Here is a 27321-nt window from a genome sequence, read left to right as displayed (position 1 = left end):
TTAAGAGTCACGACTAAAAAGATTATGAACTCTTTTTCTCGATAGATTAAACTAGTTTTTTTTAATTTTGTTGTTTCTCGATACCTTACATCTTGATAAATGCTTGTGCTTTAAATTCGATAAATATATTGTTGTGGAATTTAATTATCGTATAAAATAGGCTATTTTTTATTTAAATTGATGAAATTTATCTTTATCCGTCGAATAAAATGATTTATTAGATTTGATTTTATCAGGCTACATGTAAGCATTTCTCGGCGAATCCATTTGCCCACTTCAAAGATCTGTTGCGGTGAAGAAATTTATTACGCGAATGTTTTGACTATTTATTTAGAGCGTATAATTGATGCTCGAGCAAAGTCTTCGTTGTACTACTGTCAGTTACGGATTTCCTGGCGTTGTAATTAGCAAGTTGTCTCAACGGGAAGAGCTGCGAAATTAGGAATTATACTGTCACTCACCTCTTTGTCGCCTAGCTGATGAACTCTGCAGTGAAGAAAAGCGGTCTGACCGACTGCAGTAGTGACATTCCGTGGCACGTTCGTCTCGAAAGCCGGCACGCCGCTGACGTTGCGATTTCCTTGCACAAGACTTCCGCTCAAGACTCTCTGATCGCGAGTGAACGTACCTGCGTGACACACAACATAGAAACGTCAGCGTCGGAAATTAGCATGTCCACAACTAAGTCGCGAAACTCATTAAGTGAAACGTATAAAGCTTCCACCAGCTCTGCTACTCGCGATGAAAACGGAAATTATTACATAATTTACTCTTCCTCGTATATTCATATTTCTAAGATTTCGATTTGTTTTAGTCGACCGTTTCGAAGAGTAACTAACAGAGATTATTTCTGTTTTTAGATTGTTCGCGGCGAAAAAATTTATAAAATTCAAAATTTGTGATCTCGTTGCTCGATATTTAGTGTTGAATATGAGAGTTTAATATCTTTTTTTTACGTTATATATATATAACGTTTTATCTTTGTAAATTATGTGTAACATTAGATTAAATGACTAAAATTTTTGAATTAAACTTAAATGATGAAAATATCTACTAAAAGCATTTTTTCTTTTTTTATGTTACTGCATAATCGTATCGAAATAATATATTCTTTTTATAGTATATTTTGTACAATAGTATATTAGTTAGCAAAATTAGCTATATAAGCGATAAAGATATTTCAAAACAAATTTCACGAAACTGAAAAATATACTAAAAATAAATGAAAATCTACATTTAAATTAAAGAAAATTTTTTGAGAAAACAATGCAGTTTTTATACATATTTACGTTACTGTGGATGTTTCTAAAAGCATCTTTGTCAAGAGTATATATTTATTTTATTATCAGAATCACATTAAATATGCATCGACAAGATATTGACAAATCGAGTTGCAGAATGCGCATTGCAATTGCGTGCATAATTATAGTTAACGTTATCGAGATAAGTAGTGAATTCTTGACAGGCGTCGTTATTTCTCGAATTGATTGTTAGCAACGGAATCAGATAAGTTTGCAAGTTCGTATTTGGCCTGCAGGTAAGATATAGATCGCAGATTAATCTGCAGCTTGCGGATAGAGGAGGGTCGGACGAGCTTTGCATGACCTGGCCCTTTATCCGTTGACGGTGTTTTGCGCATGGATCAGTTTAGACTAGAATATGTTTTGCGGCCGAAACGTTACGCCGTGTTTGCACGCGCTGATGACGGTCATTTCGCTGATATTAGCGTTAGATTGTTCGCTAATTACCGACGATATTCAGCAGCCGTAATAGTGGTGAAAATTCTCGAAGACATTTATTTAAGAAATTTTTTTGTTGCCGTCACACAATATTTATTACACTACAATAATAATAATATGGAAAATGTGCCTTCCGATTATAGTAATTTTGATATTAGGTATATTATTTCTTATTAGATCTCTTAAAACAATTTTTTGTCAATGCTGCAGAAAAAATTATTTTAATATATCGCACAATGAAAGTTAAATTTATATTTAGAATATAAATGCAAATATACATATACGTATATTTTTTTATATAAACCGGATATTTGCTGCGCTTTTAATAAGGCCTGTTATAGTCGAAATGTTTAATAAAAAAAGTGATAAAGCTACAGCATTACTATTGCGTATGTTGATATAAATATGAAAATGCGTAAGTTCTAAAGTATCTCGGGGGATATTAAAAGTTATTTTATACCTTTTTACGTACTTTTGGTTGCATAAATTGGTACACGTAGAAACCAAGAAATATATTCACACAGAAATTTCGTTTCTTTTTACGGTACTATGTGAACTTTAGCAGTTAACCTACGACGACCGAACATTTGAATAAGATTTGAATTTTGTACGCAAAGTTCATTCTGGTGTGAAACAAGTCGATCCTCGTGCTGAGAATTAACATAAATTCTCTTGCTGAGAATTCTTATATTATCCTTACTTTAATTATATATGTCCAGGATAAAGTTCTATGAATTATTATATGTATTCATATATTAATTGCAGTATGTACACATCGGTGAAACACAATATAAACCAATTTTTTATTTTATATGTATATGCAATATAAATCTATTTCTTATTTTATAAGAAAATAGTTTATTAAAAACAAAGAAAGTTTATTATTGCGTATTACATTTTTTAATATTAAAATGTAAAGCATCATTTGCAATTTAGAGCATATTTGAATGTGAATCTTAGAGAAATATGGATATTTTAAGCTCTTGAAGAAGGTTAATGTTGAATTAGTAAGCGGACGAATAAATGGCATCTTATTAATCTTATTATGAAAATTTATGTATCAGGCACAATTTGCCAGATACATTCGTTTTACACAGTGGATGTTTATTTTTTAAAGAATAATTAACTTTGCTTGTATGACAGTCTCTAGCTTCTTTGAACATTAATATTCTTTATATAATATGAGTTTGTACTCTCGTGTATGGTAGCAAAGAGAAGATTCTTTGCAATTAGCAATTAAAATTATTTAAAAGAAACTTAAGATTTTACTCATACTTTCTAAACTTTAATACGTTAAATTGAAATCTACTTCAGTCGAATACATATTTTTCACATCACTTATATGGAATGCAATAATTAATTGTAATCTCAATTGTTTTAAATATAAAATTATTTTTATTATTATATTAAATATATTATTTAAATACAAAAAGATAGTACAATTACATTTAAAACAATCAGAAAGAAAATTGACATCAATTGTGATGTACCTACTATTATTTTTTCTTTTCTACGACAAATGAATCAATTTGCTGGCTCGGTCCCGATTCATTTAATAACAGATAAAACACCGGTGTGTATAATCGATTTGAACAATGGATCCAGCACTCGTGAAGACACGCGTGTGAACATCAACGCGAATTCCTCTTTAGATTTGTACCAGCTTGAAAATTCGTATCAAGTTAATGAATTGTATTTCATCGAAAATCGATCGACTATCGTTTACGTTTTCACCATGCAATGATAAAAGCACCTCGTACCTCGCGGTTCGCGTATCGGAGCAGTCCGTATCGAACTTCCGACATAGTCGGATGCAAAAGGTCACGATCAGGAAATAGTTCCGGATGCGGATCGACGGAAAATGAAAACTTTTTCATAACGGGAACGGAATGCTCGCGAACGTCACACATCGCGTTGAATTGAAAGCCGCCGAATAGTATTGCGTATAAAAAAAAGACAGTGTGACATTATTCAAGATATCAAATGACGCAATATTATCTGATAATGGTTTATAAGTATTTAAAATATCGATGTTGCGTTATCGGTCGCGTGAGAGTTAATATTCCAAATATATCATACATTCGATATATTACGGATTTTTGTATCATAAAATTTCACTCGTTTCAGTGAGCTGTATTTTGTTAGAAAAATATATGTATCAAATATATAGAGATATTGAATTCAGTTAACGCATATATGTGATTGTAGGTCACTTATGAATCTTATGAAATAATGTTTTTTTTTTTTTGAAATTGTTTTTTACAAATCGTGCATGCTATAAATATATCGTTTGTTGTATATTTTGATTAACCTGGCAAAAACATCCGCGCTGTTAAAGTTAAAACGCGAGAGTTTCGTAGTGAAATAATTTGTCATTGTCGCGATGAGCGCATCCATATTCCGCGACCGAGTTTTACAAGGGTGCCACGGTGATTCGCGCTGATCAATAACGGGGGAATAATAAATAACGGACAGACTTGTCGATAAAGCAACGGGACCAAAAATCGCCGTCACACCAACACTGCGATGTGTTGTATAGTATAAATACGTGTGCCATCTCGCTCGCAAAGTTATGACCTCGTGGCCCGTGAGGCGGATACACGGCCCTGTCTCGTTTGTGCGTGTATGTGTATTTTATTGCATGTGTGTGTGTGTGCATCTGGCGTGTTGTGCGGTTACAACGTTGTAACTCTCGCTCGTTGTGCGAGGACAACGTGCCAGAACAAAGAAGCAAGGTTTTTGTCTAGTTTCGTATAGTGTCGTTCGAAGAGGATTAGATAGAGAAGCTGGCGCGCACACAGTGGTTCTATATCTTGTCATATGTATGTATTTGTAGGAGTAACTGTCATCAGTGTAGTAAATGTCGATACATTTCGGCAAGCTGGTGCACGCATGAAAAATTGTTCCAATTGTATTCTTACTATCTCTTCTCTAGTAACTCGATAAAGAATGTTTATGTCAAAATGGCAAGGAACATTTATTTTAATTATATTGAGGACATTGAAATAGCCGGACTTTAATAGATGCTTCTCTCGTATAATCATCTCAGTTGAACGAATGCTCTCTATATATGTGACATTATTCGATTATAAAGCCATATTGTATATATATATATACAGTTTAGAATATCATCTATTCGAAGTGGCTTCTATTTACCGGCATTTACTGGAGTGCAGCACTGGCTAGTGATAAATTATATCGCGATATATTTGAGATATTAATTACACGATATATTATTACGTACTATGTAATCGCGTGATAACGGTGCAACTAAATTATAACCAACCCTTCAACGAATATCTACGGTCAACGCGATATATCCATTTTCCATTTTTTCCTGGGGTCGAATACAGCGTGCCACGAATAGAAAAAATATGTAGCTTTTGTTCCTGGGAAGAGTAATTTGGGCTGCAGTAAGGGTTACATTTCATTGGGTGCGGCGTGTTGTTCGACCGGACTTTTGTCGCAAAAATTGACTCGCGTGGGCGAGCTATATACTCCGGGGATTTGGCGCTTCGAAAGCGCCAAAGCGAGGCGTTCGATGTACGTGACGTATGGCAGGTTGAAAGGATCGTGGTTACAGCTACCGGGTCTGCTGAAATCTCGGCGAATCGATGATTTGATGGATGTCCGATCACGAACGCGCTTCAGGCATTGTGCCTGTTAGTTGCTGTAATTTGATAATCGCTGCGATAGATATATACTCTGCGCACTTAGTTTTTTTTTGGCAAAACATTTTTTTCGAAAAACTGTTACACTGGCTAGAACACGTAACAATTTAGGTGATGATATCATTTCAATTTTATTTGATTACTTGTTTACGTAGAGAATTTTTAGTTTCTTCTTTTTATTTTACATGGATTTTTAAATATATTGCACATTTCATATTGTTGCATAGTGTGTTTAAAACTTAGATATTTCAAACTTACGTATTTTAATAAGAGAAGAGCTTTTATTTAGTTGACAATTTTAATTATAAAGATATTTGTCAACATTTAAATTTCTCATAAGCGTGTTCTGTCAAATTATCATATAGCAAAGGAATCTCTCTTTACTTAAGCTTTTGAAGGGAATATTTTTAATATTCTGAAAGATGAGAAATTTAATATATAATATATAATTTAGAGAAGCAAAAGGAAACATATATTACATATTTTAAGACATTATTCGTCCATGTCAAAAGGATCCTGACTATTCTCTCTAACATAATGTAACGACCGTGATTACATAATTGCAAGCTCAACTTTTCTAAAACTTTTAACTCTGCGATTAATTTCAGTTCGAGTTAACGCTTAGCGCTTCGTACATGATCGCGGAAAGTTTTTAATTCCGAACTGACCCGGCTCGTAGAAAACACCGATGAAATATATTTTTGAAATCATAAATTCTCGGCGTACGCTTTGAAACCGGTCGTCTTCCCCATTTCGCCATGCCTTTTCTCCTCATAAAACACGGCAGGTTCGAAGCTGCAAATTTGATCTTAACCGCGATGACGCTGACTCGAAACGGCTCGCCGATGTATGTTCGGGCATGGACGAACTCGGCTTTCGTTGGATTACGCGGCCGCAGCAGGAAATTCGAAGGTTGCCGGGAAATTTGTGAGACACGTGGGAAGACGCATAAATCAGTACTGCGCTGATTTCGGGGCAAGGGCTACTAGGGATTTCTCCAGGTGATCGAGCGCAGTTTAATCTCGGTAGCCGACTTAATGTTTTAAATGCAGCAACGTTCTTACGCGAGGAAGATTTAAAAATCTGCCGGAGTTTATATATTTTTAATCTCATCTCTCTCTCTCTCTCTCTCTCTTTTTCTTCTTTCTTGTACCGTGATTTTACAGAAAAATATCAGTGTATAGCATTATATGATTTTCGCCACCGAGTTATTTTCTCGACGTGTAATCTCACCTAACTCTCAGCTCATACTTATGCTATATTTTTCGCTACGTTATTTTACGCTATGTTATTTTACGCTTTCTGCATTTAACGTATATATAGTACACGGTAAGAATGTTCTGGATTTCTTTAGCGTTGCGTTTGTGTTTGAAATATAATAATTAATGCGCTTTTATTGTATCTGACGTTAACGATTAACTATGATTTCCTTCATTAGCACGTATTATGCCAGCGCAATATCAATGATTTCACGTATAATTACGCTATGGAATTTACGCGGTGGCAAATTTCTCGGAGCAAATGGGCATATAAATATCACGGTTTTAAAGAATATATCTCATCATATTGCGGATAAAACGAGAATAGTTCATAATTGCATCGAGGGGAATAATTGCGTAAGAGTTAATCGGATTTTCATTACGCCCTGTGCAATTCGAGAATCGTCGACGGACCAATACGAGCGATGGGAGCAAATCAAGCTGGGATTTTCATCGGCAGTATCACAAATACGAAAGTGTTTATTAGAGCTTTGGGGGATGTTGTCACGTCGATATTTGTAAATCTGATTGAAGTACCCAGTAAAATGGCAAACGGTCCTTGCGCGGAAAGTGCAGTTACGTGTACAAATTCGGCTTCGAATGTGATCGATACTAAAGCAGCATATATTGGAACATGTATATATATGTTTATTATTCTGTTTCTTTCTCTTTTTCGACTTTGTCTTTTTCGGTTTCAACAAATCGGAAATTTCAAACATTATTAATATAGAATTTTCGTCTCGAAGCATATAAAATTAATTTTTATTTTTTTGAATTGAATTTTAATGAAAGCTGATATATCAAAATAAAACAGATAAATTAAAAAAACTCAAATTTATAATGACATTTATAATTTTCACTTTTTTTACATTTTAGCGTAATAAAGATCGTGTAAGTTTAGTACCAAGAATTAAAAAATGTCCACTCGAGAGACAAATATATTTCATTAAAAAAGAAAAATTTATTTACGGATACAATTGAAATTGTTGAATCTGTCAGAATCATGTGTTACATGTTGTCAAATTTACGTTTGCGATTAAACTTGGAAACATGAAAGGGAACGACATATGGACCGAAGAAAAGGCCGCGAATTCGAACATATCGATTCTCGCGCGATACCGCAAGAATAATTCGTCGTAAAATATCTAACAACCACGATGTGGCGAGGTCAGCTTTAAGCGGGGTTAGCCCGATTTTGACCACGTTGACCCAAATTACGAGATTTGTCTCTGACAGCTTGGTAACGAGACTAAAGGTTGCGCCGCAATTTCACAGCTGAATTTAGCGACGACACGCGTAGGAAATCCTCGGAATCCACAACCGCTTTGCGCATTCACGGAAGGGAACGTGTATACGAAGGGAGAATCTATACAAACGTTATCGCCGGGACTGACATGTAATCGGGCTGGAAAACTAAACAGCTCATTTGCAGCGCGCGATTAGCTTAGTCGTCCGCGTCGGTTAGCTGGGATGATTATATGAACACGCGGTCTCTCCCACGTTCTCTACACCGATTTCCTTCACGCGAACTGCCACTATCTTACCAATTCATCATCGCAACGTCATATTGGCTAATATTACTATCGATAATTCTTGATATAAAATCAATATCATAGTACGTTTGCGACTGATTATTACGATAATATCTGAAAGATGCTTTTATTATTTAAAAGAAATTTTCACTTGTAATCTTGTTAAAAATTTTGCATCTTGTATTATTATTTTTATGGCTTCTCGTAAATTTTTATAAAAAATTAAACTTAAAAAAAACAAGACAAAACTATGACATAAATTATAACAAAAAATTGTACACTTTTATTATACCACAATTATAATTAATAGCTTATCAAAATGTCTAGAATGAATTTTTAATATAATATTTTGATGCAAAATATGAAACAAATTTTTCCACGGATGAATTTATCAAGAGACACCTTTCCGAAGTTCAATGTAAGCGGTCTATATGTAGAACAAAGTTGTGTGATATAATCGAAATCGAAACGATCGATCGAGCCATACAGTATAATTTCGTTAAATTTGATCTTTGTCGCATTTCAATTCTGGGACAATGTAGCTGCGATCGACCAGCGCGTAATTAATTCATGCGGTCCCTTCGATCGTAATTTTAGCACAGATGGAATTTTTAAAAATGTAGTGGGAAAGAGAAGCTATATAGGCATATCACGTCAAAGTGTTCGGTATGCTTGTGCAGAATCGAAATGTCGTATTCGACCAGCAAAATAAAGTCACGGCAGAAAGCTGTCGGAAATGATGGATGATGATGGCATATAATCCCGGGTTGTTTTCCCTACGATGAAACTAGGCACAGAAAAAAAGAAGATATTTTCCCGTCAAAAAATTAAATGGAGCGTTTAAAGACAGAAAGCGTTCTCGCATCTTTGTAAGAGCCAATATATCGCGATATTGCAAAATTTTCAGTCACATCGTTATTTTCTCCTTGATATTTTATATTAAAAATATCTAATTTTTTATTCTATAATATCTAATATCAATATTAAATTATTTCTAACATAACATCTAAATTTTTTTATCATTAATGCATATATCTATGCTTGTTTTTCATATCATATTACTGATTTATTCTTTATAATGCTTACTTTTGAAGAATTGTTAATGTTTTTTTTTTCGATCGATAAACGCTATAAACTGAATTATTTAAAACATTTTTTTTTGAAGATATTACTGGCTCTTTTAACAATTCTGGCAATTTATTCGTGAACGTTTCTTCAATGCGAAAACAAACATTGTCGCGATATATAATAACTTGTTTCCCGATAGTCAGACCGGCTGGCCGGTGTTTCATACATATTGATACACGCTTTCAGAAGAAGATTACGCGGAAGATAATAAATCCTATTTTCCCATGTCACATGCAGCAACCCGTCGCTTGTTTTTCCATTGTATAATGGAATATGTACGCGGGTAAGTCCCTGGTTTTGACATAAACCGTTCCGAGCGCGGAGGCTGCGCGCACAGATGAAGCGTGTGTAAAGACCGGTGACACATGATTCTCTCCTATTACGCGATGGAAAACGGAAAAGAGGACCGGCGGTATCGATACACGTGGCTGGAAATTGGAGGAAAGAGGTAACGACGACGACGGCGCGACGTGATTGTTTCCGAGCAGGAAATAGAACCTCTGGGAACGAGGCCGGTGATTTGATGTTAACACGTATGAACGCATTGTCTGTTTCCAATAAATGGGTCCACGAGTGCGTCGAGATGTATTGCGCATCGATTTTCTATAATGTCGCTTGCGGCTAATAACGGAAAACTTTATTACACCGCAAAAATTATGAATCAGTGTCTTATAATATGTAGAGAAACAACGTGAGCCATCCATCGCCTCGTTTGAATCCGAATACTTTTCGCGACAATGCTCGTGTACTGCGTGAACAATATTGGAGTTTATCGCTTGTAATTCGAAGTCCTTAACCCTTAGTCCCGATGGTTCTTTTCGGCACCTTTAATCCCGACTCATGGGTCGTTTGCGTCTTTGCGTTATTTGGATCGGTAAAAACGCTTTAAAAAATCTGAAGAAATTCATGGAGCTTCTTGCGACCCTCAACTTGAAGTCCCAATCATAATATTTCGATAAAAATTATTTTTTTATATAGTTATTTGGTTTGTTATTAAGAAATGGAGGTACCTAAGGGGAAAAATCACTTGTTCGCTTAAAATATCATAACTTTAAGCCAAATGAAGATATCGACAAAAATAAAAAAAGAAATTAAAGGTGAGGAACACCTTTTATAAAAACAATAGTACAAAAAATTGTATTAAAAGAAAATGCTTAATTTTTGAACCTCAAAATGACGAAAATTTGGGTACTAAAATTGCGTGTAAAACTGATTTTAATGAATAAATTTGTTGTAAAGTGGGTAAAAATTAATAACAGAACAATGTTTTAGTGTGTGATGATACGTTTAATTGTGATAACAAGGTATACAGCATGAAATGCGGTGTTCGTCACAAATGGGTTTAGCTTTGAAATTTCGTTTGGGTCGCAAACGACCCATGAGTCGGAACTAAGAGTTAATTATGATATGTCGATGAAACGATTTCGGGGTATCTCGTATTCTCAATTAAAGCGTAGCAATCGGATATTCTGGTTGCATCGGTTTCTCGGTTCGATTATAACGATCTACAGTCGTCGTAATTAAAAAAATTTGCGCGTCCGCGATTCCTTACTACGTCGCCTATAAATAAAGATTACCGGTAATCTCGCAGGCTAACCGTCCCACCTTTTTTGTCCGGTACTACAAACTGCTCCCTAGTGGAACAACGGCGAGGAGGAAGCGCCATAGTCTCGAACCAAATTAATTTTGGACGCTTGAGCACACGCGGCGAAAAACGGAGGAAATTCGTCCGTGTGTTGGGAGATAAATCATCACTATCTTGTATCATGGGAAGCTTGCTATATTCTTGATACAACGAGATTTCCGAATCATGAGGTTTCATTCATGCTTGCTTTCCTCGTAATTTCTCAGAATAAGTTCCATAATTCCCATAAAAAAAAAAAAGAAATAAACATTTTTAACTTGGAACAGTGCCATCTTGGATATAGAGAGAATAGAAAAGAAATGCAGATATTTAGATGTAGGAGAGATATATATTTATCTTTTTATTTTTGTTCTCTAATTTAAAAACTCTGAGCTTCCGGAAATTAATTGTTTTTTTTTAATTTTATTTAATTTTATTTTTTTAATTAATTTTACAAATTACAGATTAAAATGATTCTTAAAACGCAAAGACATCACGTAGAATGCACAAGATATATTCTTGAAAATAAAATCGTAACAAATAGAGATGATGCGCACAGCATGCGAATAACACGTTTAATCGTAAAAGATTCAGGGAGTTGCAGTTAACAATTCAATGCGCGGACGCTGGTAAACACGTCCGTCTATAAAAGAAGCACACAAAGCGGAAGCGCAACGAAACTGCAACGACGGCGCAAATCTGCAAAACGTTACGTTCTTCGTAACAAAGCGCGCTCGTTCCCTTCTACGAGCTTTCTCTCTCTCGGGGGAAACCCGAAGCGGAACCCGAAACGACGCGTCCACGTTACGGACGACATCGCGAGCCCTGTCGTTTCTTTGCTTCGCCTCGCATCGCATCTCCGGGAGAAGCGAAACGATCTTGGCGACCTCCGGACCTGACAAATCGCGGGGCCGGCACCTCGGCGAGTCGCCGAGCTTTGTCCGCGTCCGGGGAGAAAACGCTGTCGCGGATATATCGGCGGGATTAATCGGATACCTATACGTGGCACTTGTCACCTGACCGCTTCGGAAAGACGCTCGAGAGCCATTCGCTGAGCTATCCATCTCCGGTGGCTTCGGGAGCCCGAGCTACGACACCTTTCGAAGAAGCTTCTCGCGCGGTTCTCCATGCGCGGGAAGAAGAAAATTCTCTCTTGCTCTCTCTCTCTCAGCTGATCAATTCTGTGGGATAGGGTAGAGAGAGGGTGGATCGAAAAGCAAACACGGCGCTCGCAGGCTCGCCATCGATCTGCCAATCCAGCGACCTGGATCTTCGGTCTTTCTCTCCTTAGCTTAACTTCTCTCTTGAAACTCGAGAGAAGCCCCCTAGAAATCGACTTCGTAATCGGAGTACTTAGCCTGATTTTTTATTCATTGTTATCCTTCGCGTCTTCGCTCTTAGCGAGAATTCGAAAATTCCCGTGAACGTCGTACAGATGTTATTTGACACAGAATTTTACAAGAATTACGAATTCTTGTAATTTTGTACATTTTTTCGATGGAATTTTCGGTTTTTTTTTCCTGTGAAATTTCAGTTAAATTTCATCAACTTTATCTTATTCGAGGTAGTTTGCAAAATGTCGAGGCATTGATTCATTTAAAGAAAATTGGACAATGATTTAATTGAGGTACTTTGCGGGTATCTCCTTAACATAAGTAACAGATAGAGAAATTCTACGCTCCATGAAGAACATGCTGGCATGCGAGCTATATAAGAGGGACAAGAACGGGTTCATAAATCCGGAAAGTCATCTCCAACTTCGTAATAAGCGCGCGAAAAACATCTTTTGTTCCGTCAAAGACGCGCAACGGTATAACGGCCGTAAAACGGCGCCATTGTGATACCCGAACTGCACGATGTTAATAATAAAACTTTAGTAATCTTCATTGAACGAAAGTTTCGGAGTTACCCTTCGAAAGATGAGTTAACCCATTCATCTTTACGCGACTTGTGAAGAAGACTTACGGGACGTTTTTCATGAGACGTAAAAAAAAGTAGCATACTAATAAAAAGGAAAAATTGTTAAGGACACCGAAATATATTACGATATCGTCGAAATAAAGGACTATACCGCGTTTCTGGGAGGCTTATTCTTTCACGTTTGCTTCTGCGAAACATTGGCGATGATTTAAACGACTCGGTTGGCCAAACTTCCTCTCGTTGCGACGTGCGCAGCAAGTTTTTTAATTACTCGTGCGAGAACAGGCTTTGTATTCTACGTTTCGAGATCTTAACGTGCCGAGAAAAGTTTCGTCCACTACCACTTCACCTATACATCATCAAAACGATCATGAGAAAAGAAAAGAAAGTCTATAATAAATCGATACAGAGATAATTTATATTATACATATTTGCAACTCGAAATTTAACAAAATACTGTTCTTAAATAATTATATAATAAGCATTAATTAATATATTTATTTCAAGTATTTTTTATAAATTTTTTCTTTACGTTATCTTGCAATGATTTTTCAATGCTAATTAATAAAAAAATAAAATTATTTATTTGTTTAGAGAGAAATCAATTTACAAATATAAATTTAACATATATAAGATAGGCAATAAGAGCCAAATCGCGGATGACAGTGCGTTATTCTAAACGAAACTAAATTTTTTCGTTAGAATTAAATACCTGTGCACAAGGCACCAAATTTTTTACTTGGGCACGGCCAAGATATAAAATTGGAATAATCTCTACAAGAGATTTTTAATTCCATGTATCCCCTATTCCCCCTAAAGAAATAAAGTGCGAGAGAAAAATATAGATCCGAAAGTCGCAGAATCGGGAATCGAACCCGAGACCTTTCGCTTGCCGGGCGACTGCTCTTCCAACTGAGCTATTCAGATCCTTTCGATTCTATACTTTTCTCTGTTATATATATTAATGTTGGTAAATAAACGACTTTAAGCCAGCGTGTATAAATTAAGAGTTTAACTAGGCTCTGTAATATAAATATAAATTTAACATATATAAGATAGGCAATAAGAGCCAAATCGCGGATGACAGTGCGTTATTCTAAACGAAACTAAATTTTTTCGTTAGAATTAAATACCTGTGCACAAGGCACCAAATTTTTTACTTGGGCACGGCCAAGATATAAAATTGGAATAATCTCTACAAGAGATTTTTAATTCCATGTATCCCCTATTCCCCCTAAAGAAATAAAGTGCGAGAGAAAAATATAGATCCGAAAGTCGCAGAATCGGGAATCGAACCCGAGATTTACGAACTCAATTTACAAATTTATATAAATAAATTCTATTTCTTTTATCAATATCAATATATATTAAGCCTAATGTAGTTCTAATTATACTGTCACAAATATGTATCCCCCTTTTCTACACAGCAGCTTTCGCAGAAAAAGCTCGCTGAGCACTTGTCGCTCAGGTACTGCTGAGCACGACACGAGGTCGACCGACCCCGAAAAGCATGAGGGTGGCATCGTAGATGACATGAAATTGGGATGCACGCTGCGATCCGGATGAGAACGGCACTTTGTTGCAGGCCGGCTTGCAAAGCGGTTCTTATTCCAGAGCTCCGTTTCACTAAACGGATCGAGTGACCCATTAAGAACAAGAGCTCAGGATGCGGACGTAGCCTTTTAACAAAATGAGCGTCTCGACCCGTTCACCTCTTTTTCTTACAATTTTGCGCGGCCACAGACCATTTCTCGCGATAACGCATTGCACCGGGATCGGGAATGAGTATAAGAACGATGCCGTTCCGTAGAAATCTAATAGAGATTCTTACGAGAGAACAAAGAGAAACCTCGAATGCTTCTGAAATTATAGTTGCGTTTGAACATAAAAGTGGACGACCATCCAGCATTAAAACCCTCTCGTTGCTAACGTTGCGACTTCCTATTTTATATATGTATATAAAAGAGTAAAACGACAGTATTCTCTTTATACTAGCATTTCATATTTTATTGCATGTTTTATGAAAACAAACGTATATTATAAAAATTTCGTTGAGAAATAAATTTATGTGGATAAGTCTTCTACTTTCTCGTTTATATAATATATAACGCAAAAAACGTATAATATAACACTTATATAAAGCATAGTATAGAAACATTAATGTCAAGAAATTTGAGAAATTGCAGAAAAAACGGAAAGCAGTTTTTGTGCATAAAATAACGCATGCATTAATTAATTTAGATGATTAATAATGATAGATGTTATTTCTCTAATTAAAAACTTGTTTGCTGAAATATTATGCGCTGCATTCGTTATTTAATTTGGATAATTAAGAATCCGCTGTTGTGAGTATTATTATAAAATAAACAAAATTATTTTCAAAATTTCTCATTTTTTGCTTCATACATCGACTAGCAATAATTGAAAAATTAATGAGGTAGAAGCAAATAAATAAACTTAAAATACATGCAACGCTTTGTCAATATAATTTCTCGTAAAACAATAAAATAAATTATCAAATCGTGTTACTTATTATGAAATAATTGTGCATCAAAGTATTTTCTGTGAACGAAGAAAGCTTCGACAATTATAAAGAGATATTTTCTGATATAATTAAGATGCATCATAAGCATCGATCGACAATAAAATAAACTACAGAAACAATTGTACAGGATACAATTATGCTCTTGTTGATCATATCTTTTTTTTGTTGAATTTTTAATAATCACCATTTTTGTCTAAAAATTTAATCGGATCAATAATGCGGATTTTTTGAAAATAGTATAAAGATATAAAAATACTTCATTCATAACACCATATAAATACGACATGTAATTCTAATTTTAACTCATAACATTGTTCTCTCTCTCTCTCTTTTTAAATTTATCTTCCATAGAAACAAAAAAAACATATAAGCTTCGATCTTTTCGACATTTTTCGTGATCGGAGGGACGTTTAAAAGCCAATGGAAAATTTGCGATGAAACGCGAACAAGTGCAGTGACAATATAATGCCGTACAGCACTTCTGCATGCAGGTAGATACATCGCACTTGTAACAGCCTTAGGGGGATAGAGTTGAACTCGATCTTTTTCCTTTTAGCTGTGATATACATATGTGTGTCATTGTAATAGCTTTTACAATCTCATTTCAATAAACTAAAAAACTACTTGTGTGTAATTCTTATGAAAATATTAATTTTTAAGAAAATTGTAATTCTTAAGAAAAGATTATGAAAAATTAAAATAATTAAAATTGCATCTCAGTTCGGTTGATTATTAACTAGTAAGATACTGAAAACGTAAAGTAAATTTAAATAAAAGAATAATAGATAAAAAATTAAAATATATAGTTTTTATATGTATGTATACGCGTGGCAGATTTATTATTCTGCAGAGTAAAATAGAATATATTTTTCTTCTATTTATAGAATAATTGCTATGTGTGTTACATTATTAATAGATGGATTTTACTAGATACGAGTAAGACCAGAGTGAAAAGAATTCTTTCGTACAGGATTTCGATTCTCTAACTGTAAGTAATGTTGCAAGGAAGTTCGACCACTATCTTGGGACTGGATACGTATATTTGTAATAAGATGCACGAACGCTGAAAAATGCACGGATGATGCGACACACTTGAATGCTGAAAAATGCAGATGTTTTCTTCGATCCCTGTGTGTATATGTACATATGCGCGCGCGCATACATAACGCGTCGAAGCTTTCCAATTTTAATGCAAAACTTCTTGATAACTGACTGAAACGGATGGTAACTGACGAATAAAATTTATACTTGAACTGAGTCTATTTTTAATAATTAAAAAGTAATAAATGCAACGATATTTGCAATTTTATTAATTTGTAATTTTATTATCTAAAAAGTTAAAAATTATGAAATATTCAATTTTTCTGATATGTGAAATAAGTGAATAATAGTTAACAATTCATGTGTAAAACGAATATTTTATTCGATGAATTATATGAGCATTTAAATATTCATTTATTTGCTTATAAAAGATTTAACTGTTTTCAGAAAATATGTTACAGTTTTAATTAAACGCGAAATTGATCTAAGCACGTTCGCAAAGTTGTTTAACAAATTTCGGTCGTCATTCCTAGATTGTTTGTTCAGGATATATTAACATAGTTTAATGTTTAATAAAACAGAAGTAAACTTTGACAGAAAGAGAGAGGAGAGAGAAAAAAAGAGACGGAAAAAGAGAACGAGAGAAGGGAGATATTAATTCAATACAGTTCCGCAAAAAGCAAAAGGCATTGTTATATGGAATTATATATGGATATAAATGTTATATTTTTCAGATATCATGAACCATTTTTTTAAACAGAGACATAATTATAATTTTTATTTTTTAAAGTTAAGAAATTAAGGATATATATATAATATTATAAAGAAATATTTTATATATATATATATATATATATATATATATTTATATAGGTATATATAAAGCAAGAAATATAATAATTAAATATATTAATTATGGGACTCCTATGGGTTCCCCACTTTCTCCGATCATTGCCGATATAGTCATGCAGGACTTGGAAACATTAGTAATTAGTAATTTAAATTGCGAAATGACTTTCTATTTCCGTTATGTAGACGACATTATTTTATGCACTTCCGCTGACAATATTACATATGTTTTGAACGAATTCAACAATTATAACGATAGACTACAATTTACATTGGAAAAGGAGGATAATCGTTGTATAAGCTTTTTAGACATAATGATCAAAGTAATAGATAACAAAATTTATTTAGATTGGTATCACAAAAAGACATTCTCAGGTAGATTACTTTCATTTTTTTCAAATCATCCGACTTGTCATAAAATAGGAACAATTTATAACTTGGTAGATAGAGCTTTATTACTATCACATCCGCAATTTCACAAAAAAAATATAGAGAAAGCTATTAACATTTTGCTATCCAACGGTTATCCTCTTGATCTAATTTTCACAGAAATAAAACGCAGATTAAAAAATCTCTCAACTAAGAAATTTAACAAGCCTAATAATAACAATATAACAGATACTAATAATACTAATACTAACATTAAATATTTTGTCATACCATATATAGAATCAATATCTGAGAAAGTTGCTTCAGCAATAAGAAGACCTGACGTAGTGGTAGGATATCGTTGCATTAAAAAATTAAATGACTTCATAAGAGTTCAAAAGGACAAAAATAATTGCCCCACGAATTCTAACGTTATTTACAAATTGAATTGCAACGATTGTGACGCCACATATGTCGGACAGACAAAAAGACAGTTAGGAACGAGACTTAAAGAACATAAAAATAATATTAAATTAGACTCTGCTAGACATTCGGTTATCACGGAACACATTCTAAACGAACAACATACATTTGACTGGGACAATATTAAAATTATAGATCATGAAAAGAATTACCATAAAAGACTAATATCTGAAATGATCCACATTAAAGAACAGAAAAATGGAATTAATTTAAATACAGACACCGAATTGTTAGACAGTAGTTATTTTGACATACTTAAAAAATTTGCTGAATCATAATTTAGAAAAAACATTGGTAATAAATAAATACATCACGCTCTCTATTTTGACATTTGGTATTCAGACTTCGCAACACACACTTGAAATATCGGGGAAAAGGACTTGTTAAAACGATAATGTAAGTTGAAAGATTTTTTAATTTTTTCTGACATTGATTTAATTCGCGTATTATATCCGTAGCATGCTCAAATGTCGCATAACTTGGCATCTCAGACCAATCGCCTTGCATATCTATTGGTCAACAGCGAAGAATCGTTTCAATTTTATATTTTAATATTTAACTAACTTTGTATTTTTAACATCTAACTTTATATTTTAATATTTAATTTTTATGTATTGATAAAGACTGTAGTGCAGTCGAAACGTTTACAATTTATATCGATTCTGTAACGGAATGTTAATTTAATGATTTAACTATTAATAAAAAAATTTTTACATCTTATTTATTTGCTCGTTTAGTTGGCCTACTATATATGATTGTTTAATTTTGTTTAATTTATACGAGCCTTTCATTAATTAAATTTAAATATATTAAATATATTAAGCAAGAAATATAATAATTGTAAACACATAAAAATTTTTGGTAATACTACTGAAGGAGAGTTCCGAAAATAATAGCAATATTTTTACGCGGCGATATGTAATTCGGCATCTCGATAAATACAAATAAACGCGCCAAACGCGTGAAGAAAGTAAGGATGAATCAATAAGAATAACGGTTTAGTAAAAATATATAAAGAAAGGAGAAAATCGAGTGTACATATAGAAAGAACTTGTTTGATTCAACAGCATTATTTGAAAGTTATTGCTTATGCAATCAACTATGTTAAAACATTCAGCTATTTTAACTCATCGTATAAGAATTTTTCTGTGTAGATATGCATATAAATTGTTTGCTAAAAGAAGATATTTTGGTATTTTTATGCAGCTTGATTTTTTATTAATTGAACGGACGTACAGTTTAAAATATTATTTCTTAAAATTAATTGTTTCTGTAGAATAATTAATACTCTTTTCTTTTTCTTCTTTGAGTTTATCTCAGCTATAAACTAATGTAATTATTCAGAATAAGAATAACTGTCGGAGAAATTACTGTGTAGTAAATTAAATTAAGGGAATTGAAAGTCTACAATTTTGCGTATTGTGTAATATATATATAATACTTGTCATTTTATGGTTATTTCTAATTCTAAAAATCTGAGAATAAAAATAAAATAAAAATAATTTTTCATATTCTACATTTGATGCGAGATATAAAATGATATATTTCTTGTTCATTTTGCTGCTACGTTCTATATAAATGAGTATTGATTTATATTGCGATTATAATTGAATATAAAACAATATGCTGTGTGTGAAAAATCATTGGAATATTAAATTAAAAAGTATTATACAGTCATGTTATTCAGAGTGTAGCTTTATTGCAGGGTATACATTTCAGTGAAATTAAGTGCGAATAATTATAAGTCGCATTAATACTTTCAGTTACGCATTTTATTAATGCTTTGCAGGTTGTGCGTTTACATATTATCGTTATTGATTTTAATATCTCTCATTGAATTTATACATTTTTGTACATGGAAATAATTTCACGTTCCAGCAAGTCCAAATTTGAAATTCTCCCCCGTAATAATAACATATATATCCGTTAAGCCACATAAATCATATCCGCCGAATGCAATCGCATCGCCATTAGCATGCAAATACATTCCAATTATTAACCTAAACCTTGGCAAAGATTATTTCGGTATATCCGTTTTAATCATTCCTAAACTCGCACCTATTTTCATCTTGTCCTGAATCTGCTTTTGCAAGTTTTAACTTTCAATTTGAGAAATTACTTTTATAATTTATAAGATGCTATAAATAATGCCGAGCATTATTAAATAGTGCATTGAAATATGACAAAATGAAAACGTATGCATGCAAGAATATTACATCAGCGATTATGATTAATTTAGTTGAACGACAATATTAAACATATTTATCAATATCTCATCTACATTTAACGCCTCATTTAGCGTTATCCGCGGTCCAATTATTGACTGTTCATTATGAACGTCATTTTTAATTCCAACATCAATTGAAAATAGCTATATGACGATTATTAATATTAAACATTGATCATATTGATCATAGTATTTTCATCTACATTTAATGTCTCATATAGTTCTAAAGGTATTATACATTAAAAAATATACGATAATTATAAAATTGTTTTAAATATTTAATATCGTTTTATTGTTAGATACATGAAACGATAAAATTATAAAAATAATTGAAAAAGAGTTTTAATATTGCCCTGTGCACTATAAATAATATTTTAAGATATAATTGTAGTTTTAATAATTATATTATTAATATAATACCGGATGTTAAATATTTTATAAAATTAAAGAGAGAGAGAGAGAGAGAGAGAGAGAGAGAAAGAGTGAAATAAAAAAATTGAAAACTTGCAAACTGAGCACTTGCTAAACGATATAAAAGCTTTATATTATTTTTAACAATTTATAATAGTAACTAAATTTAATACGGATATTCCATACAACAATGCGAAAGGATTTAAGTTATTGCCCGAGTTACGAAATTCTCTGTCGTGGCAAATTTTATTCAAGAACCAGCGAGAAGCGAGGCCGGTTAATTACAAGATTTGCTGGTTTCACGTTGTTACAAAGTTAAACGATCGTTTTGACTCACCGTTTCTTTGAACTATCCGCACGGAGGACTTTTAGAAACTATGGTTGTTCAAATTTATTGGGTTGTTCAAAAAGTCATTGCGTTTTTTTCCAATAGATAGCGCTGTCCACATTTATTTGTATCTGAGCGTGCCATGAATGTCAAATGTTTATGCACATTTTGTTGTTGACACTTAACCTAAAAACCAAAAAAAAAGTTGACGCAATTTAGTCGAGTTTTGTGCTTGCAATTGTAGTTTAAACATGGAGAATTTTGAAGAGCATATTCGCCATATTTTGCTTTATTACTTTAAAAAAGGGAAGAAAGCAACTGAAGCAAGGGAAGAGTTGCGTCAAGTTTACGGCAGAAATGTCATTGAAAAACGTCAGTGCCAGAACTGGTTCGCCCGATTCCGTGGTGGTGATTTTTCGGTTAAAGACGCTCATCGCTCCGGTAGGCCTTCCGAGATTGACGACGATAAAATCAAGGCATTGGTGCAAGCAAATAAGCATTCAACGGTTCGGGAGCTTGCTACCGCTCTAAAAGTGTCCATTGGAAGTGTTCATGGACATTTGAAATCGCTTGGTTTCGTGAAGAAGCTCGATATTTGGGTACCGCATGAGTTGAAAGAAATTCATCTGACAAAGCGTATGAACGTCTGCGATCAACTCACCAAACGCGAAGAAAACGATCCGTTCTTGAAGCGTATGATCACGGGCGACGAAAAATGGATTGTCTACAACAATGTGAGCCGAAAAAGGAGTTGGAGTAAGCGAGATGAAGCACCGGAAAGGCAAGCAAAGGCGGACATCCACCAAAAGAAGGTGATGCTGTTAATCTGGTGGGATTGGAAGGGACCAGTCTTCTATGAGCTGCTTCCACAGAATAAAACGATCAATTTCGATGTCTACTGTGAGCAGCTACAGAAATTAAGTGATGCCATCGCACAGAAACGTCCCGAGCTGATCAATCGTAAGGGTGTGGTGTTTCACCACGACAATGCGAGACCACACACAAGTTTGGTCACTCGGCAAAAATTATTGCAGCTTGGTTGGGATGTGTTGCCACATCCACCATATAGCCCAGACCTTGCGCCATCAGACTTCCATCTATTTCGCTCCTTGCAAAACTCCTTGAACGGTAAAACGTTTGCTTCTGAAGACCTCATCAAACAGCACCTTGACAAGTTTCTCGCAGAGAAAGATAGGAAGTTTTATGAACGCGGTATTATGAAATTGCCCGAGAGATGGCAAAAGGTCATTGAACAAAACGGCCAATATATTATTGATTAATGTTCATTACGTATATTAAATAAACGCACCTGAAAATCAAATGAAAAAAACGCAATAACTTTTTGAACAACCATAGTTTCTAAAAGTCCTCCGTGCGGATAGTTCAAAGAAAGCTGCAGAAACAACATTACCAGATAGGTTGTCAGTGATTGAATTACTTTCAAGTCCCAATAGATACCGTCATTTCTGTGCTCTAACTATTCGTTGCATTAAAAGTTTCATATTTGTTAGAACAAGTGTTTTTGTAAAAATGCTTTTATATCGTTTTTTAAAGATGTATTTAGAATACACTGGTTAAAATATTTGCAGGAAAATGTTATTTTTCCGGATTAATATAACATATTTACGAAAAAACAAATTTAATGTAGTTTTTAAAGACAATTAAAGTCTCAAATCATTTTTACAATTATTCTTGTTTTAATAATATTAAATTATTGGATTTTCTTTTCGTAATAATTTTTTTACGTGGACTATTTTATAACTATTTTATAACTATTTGCAGTCTTATTTGCTATATATTAATGCAGTAATAAAATGAAGTAATTGTTTATATACGTACACACACACACACACACACACACACACATATATATATATATATATATATATATCTGTGTGCAACTAATTTATTTTATTACTATATCAATATTAATGCGAACAATATTATGCAATCTTTATTCTCTCTTCGATTTTTATTTGGCTTTCTACCTAATATGTTGAACATCAAAGCGGTGTAAAAAACGTCGATCACGCAACTCGCGAGTATATTTAATAACAGAAACGTCATGGACACGAGAGTGATGTGACACAGCGGCGCAGCTCTCGCGTTTGTTTGAGCAAGGAAAATTGTTACATCCGACAAAACAAGTCACCGGCTGCACGTGTATCGCGCGACACGAAGTAAACAAGATTTCTGTAGCGAGTGAAAGCAAACATCGACGGACTTTTTCCCATGGTTGCTGGTATGCTCTTTTCTCTCCCTGAAGTGATTCCTCGTTGTACGATCATAAAGCCACCTCGAGGTGACAGGTGGATTGAATTTTTTATGGATATATCAATAACACATACTCTCCAGCTGTCAGTTTACAGAGCATGACGTCTAAGTGAATCTCCATGGCATCGCGATAAGAAAACAATATGCTCTTTTCTCTGCGCGCTATTAATAATTTAGTATTTTGAAGTACAGATATTTGAGCTTCAGTAAAATATTTACATTTTTCTTACTTGTGAACTTGTGAGTAAATATTTATGCACGAGTTTGAAATCTTTAAGAATAAAATTCACGTACTATAGTTCACTATTTGCGATAGGAAAATAAATATATAATTTCATAAAAAAATTAAACTCGAGTTACACGAATCTTTGCTATATTTCGCTCTTACGAGACATATTCCCAGACTGACGAGTTTCATATTCGACGAGACGCATCATATAACAAAACATCGCATGGGGAGCATGTATCCCGCATCACGATAATTTCTCTTCCAATTCACGCCGAGCCTTTTCCGTCTCGTTTCTTTCCCGAGTAATCAGTGAGCAACAGAAACGCGAGGCGCGCGAATGTTCAACATAAATCGCGCGTGTTCGTTTACCGCGACTACTATAATTTTCCGGAACACGAGAACATCTCTCCCTTCCTTCTCTCCCTTATCCACGAAGACTGCAAATCTTTGCGGAGACATCCGGCGTCGCGCAAAACAAGATTTCCCGTCGAGTTTAAAGGGACACCAACCCCTCGATGAAACCACCAACCCTCGTCACCCATCCCGTTTCTGAACCTTGCCGCGCCGCTTCGTAAAGTCCTGCGATGGCGACCGTACTTTTAAGACGAAGAGAAGTTAGTACGTCGCACTTTTATTGCTGGGAGGTATCCCTGGTGAGTTGCACGGGACCACAAAAATTGGGAAAAAAGAGAAGGGAAAAAGAAGGGCGAACATAGGGGAAAGTATCCTCAGAGACGCCGGCTTGTGCCACGAGGGAGTCGCCTGTTACTTCGATATATATCGACTTCCGAATTTCGTGGGAGCCATTGCGGCTGTGGCTAGTGAGAAAAAGTGCCGGTTAGATATAGGTAGTGACGCGCCCAAAATCTCAATCAATATTATGTATTATATATATAAAACATATGTGACTCAATTAAATATAAAATAGTATCTTTTTTAATAATAAATTATTTAGAGAGAGAAAATTAGAAAAATAAATTGTAATTGTAAAGAGAGAGAAAGAAAATGAAGGATGTAGCTATTTTCGAAAGATTTTTTAGAATAATCTGTCTTATCCTATACAAATGATCATTTTTAATTTTTTTATTATTGATTTCATATAATTCCTTGAATGTTCACGTATTTTGTGAAAATTATAAGTTTGTATTTCGATAATATAATGAGTCGTGTAGCTAATAAATAAGAAAAAAGAGCAGTAGAAACAAAATCGAATAAACTGTTTGCGGAAGAAGCAGGAATAAATATTAAAGGCGACAACGGATTGCTTCGTCGCGTGGGTTTGGCAACGACGATCCGGCTCCCGTTTCGGCCAATAAAATTATCACGAAATGTCCCAGAATGTCGTCACGTACGTGAGAAAACTCAGATCTCGAGCATTGCGCCCTTAGGGCTGTCGCGCATTTCGGGATTCGAGATGACGTCTGGGAGATCCTCGATCGTGCCCGCGGTTCGGGCACAATGGCCAGTCGAGCGGCATTCCTCGGAAAAATGGTGTCGAAGCGGATCTCATTTTACGATCGGACTGATGGGAAGGTAACGAGGACGTCGTACTTTTTGAAAGGATAATGCCATTCGAGCGTCGTTCTATGTGCTATATGACACGGCGCGGTTGAAAGTTTATCTTGAAGAAAATAGGCTCTTTGAGTACGAATCGGATAGCATGAACTAGACAACTGTAAAGAGTATAAAGAGTGACTACTTTTATAATGACTAACGCGACAATTTCTCTCGTACATAATTTACAACAGTTTTTTTTGTCATAAAAAATGTACAGATGTATAAATGATTTTAAGTAGAATATAAACATGTACAATGCATATTAATGTATATGTTACTTATTTGTTTGTTTCAATATGTTTTATTTTTTTTATAATTTTGAAAAATAATTTATTTTTTAAAAAAATAAAATCAGAATAATTACTCACTACGTTCCAGCGACTCCCTTCTTCCAAAATGTTATGGTCTCCCAAAAATACACAAGGAGAATACTCCATTTAGAGTAATTGTGTCATCGATTAATACCACGCTTTACTCGATAGCCACATTTTTACATAAAATCATTTCAAATAGTATTCCTACGGGAAAAAGTAATGTAAATAATAGTTTTGAACTTTACAGCAAGCTAGCGGGTAGGAAAATTGGTGCGGAAGATATACTAATATCATTAGACGTGGTTTCACTATTCACTAACATTCCGATAGATCTTGCAATAGAAAGTGTGAGCAATAGATGGAATTATATCAATACACATACATTAATTCCAAAAAATGAATTCATTTCCATGGTTAAATTTATATTGTCGTCAACATACTTCACATCCAATGACATTGTATACAAGCAAGTTTATGGCACACCTATGGGTTCCCCGTTATCGCCAATAATTGCTAATATTGTTATGCAAGATCTTGAAGAATCAATAATTAATGAATTGGACATTGGTATTGGAATATATTATAGATATGTAGACGACATTATTATGGTGGCACCAAAGAATAAAATTGATAGTGTACTGAATAAGTTTAATAGTTACAATCAACGACTACAATTTACGATTGAATACGAAATTAATAGAAGCATAAATTTTCTAGATTTAAACATTAAAATAATAAATAACGTCATACACTTAGATTGGTTTCAAAAAAAGACATGTTCAGGTAGAGTACTATCTTTTTTATCGAGTCACCCTATGTGCCATAAAATAGGAGTAATTTATAATCTTATTAATAGGGCATTGTTATTATCTCATCCCATATATCATAAGAAAAATTTAGAACTGTGTATTAAAATATTATTGGACAACGGTTACCCTATTCATTTAATCTTTAAAGAAATAAATAAGAGAATAAGAGTTTTAAACAATGGACAGTTTAACAACAATAGAAAAAAAGAAATTGCAGAAGATAATAGCAAGAAAAAATTTTTCGTCATTCCATACATTAATAACATTTCTGAGACAATAGCATCGACAATAAAAAAATCAGATTTCAGAGTAGGATACCGTTGTCTAAATAATCTTAACAAATTTATTAAAGTCCACAAGGACAAAAACGTGCATAACAATAATAATAATGTTGTCTACAAAATTAATTGTAAGGATTGTGAAGCTTCGTATGTTGGGCAAACCAAAAGAAAATTACGCACTAGACTAAAAGAGCATATGAATAATATTAAATTTGATTCCTCCAAGCATTCTGTGGTCTCTGAACATATTATAGATAAAAAACATGCTTTTGATTGGGATAACGTTAAAATACTTGATATTGAATCTAATTATTATAAAAGACTTATCTCGGAAATGATACACATCAAGGAACAAAGGCATGGTATAAATAATAACACAGACACCGAATTGCTTAACAACGCGTATTTCGACATTCTAGAAGAAATATCGAATTTTTAGACTTATGTAAATGTTTATTTTGTGAGATCTGACACCTATTTATTCGACTTTTTAAAAGACTAGACAACAGTCAAGTACTAACAATAAGGCCAACAACAATTAGAAGCATCGTCATCTCAAGTTATTCGGAACAATTTGTAAGCATAAAGGTTCAATATTTTAGTATTTAGTTTAATTTGTAATTTTTAATCTTTTTTTTTACATACACATTAGTGGAATCCTATTTTACAATTGAATAAATTCTCTAATTCAGTTAACAAATATCAAATAATTTGGAGAGGATGGACATAAT

At 33.8% G+C, this 27321-nt stretch overlaps 1 protein-coding gene across 1 annotated transcript in view; it reads right to left on the bottom strand.

Annotated features, from left to right (window-relative positions):
• The window catches only part of dpr1 (defective proboscis extension response 1), a 355906-nt gene that overhangs the window by 279947 nt on the left and 48638 nt on the right, over window positions 1–27321 (bottom strand). The window contains exon 2 of the mRNA XM_085488239.1: window positions 462–628. Coding sequence (XP_085344365.1) covers window positions 462–628 — 167 coding nt within the window. The remainder of the gene's footprint in view (window positions 1–461; window positions 629–27321) is intronic.

Source organism: Nylanderia fulva, unplaced genomic scaffold (genome assembly GCF_048542155.1).
Source record: "Nylanderia fulva isolate GAGA-0341 unplaced genomic scaffold, ASM4854215v1 Scaffold66, whole genome shotgun sequence".
In the NCBI taxonomy this organism is placed as follows: domain Eukaryota; kingdom Metazoa; phylum Arthropoda; class Insecta; order Hymenoptera; family Formicidae; genus Nylanderia; species Nylanderia fulva.
The sequence above is the reverse complement of the archived record's forward strand: the minus strand, read 5'-3'. Positions and strand labels throughout refer to the sequence as shown.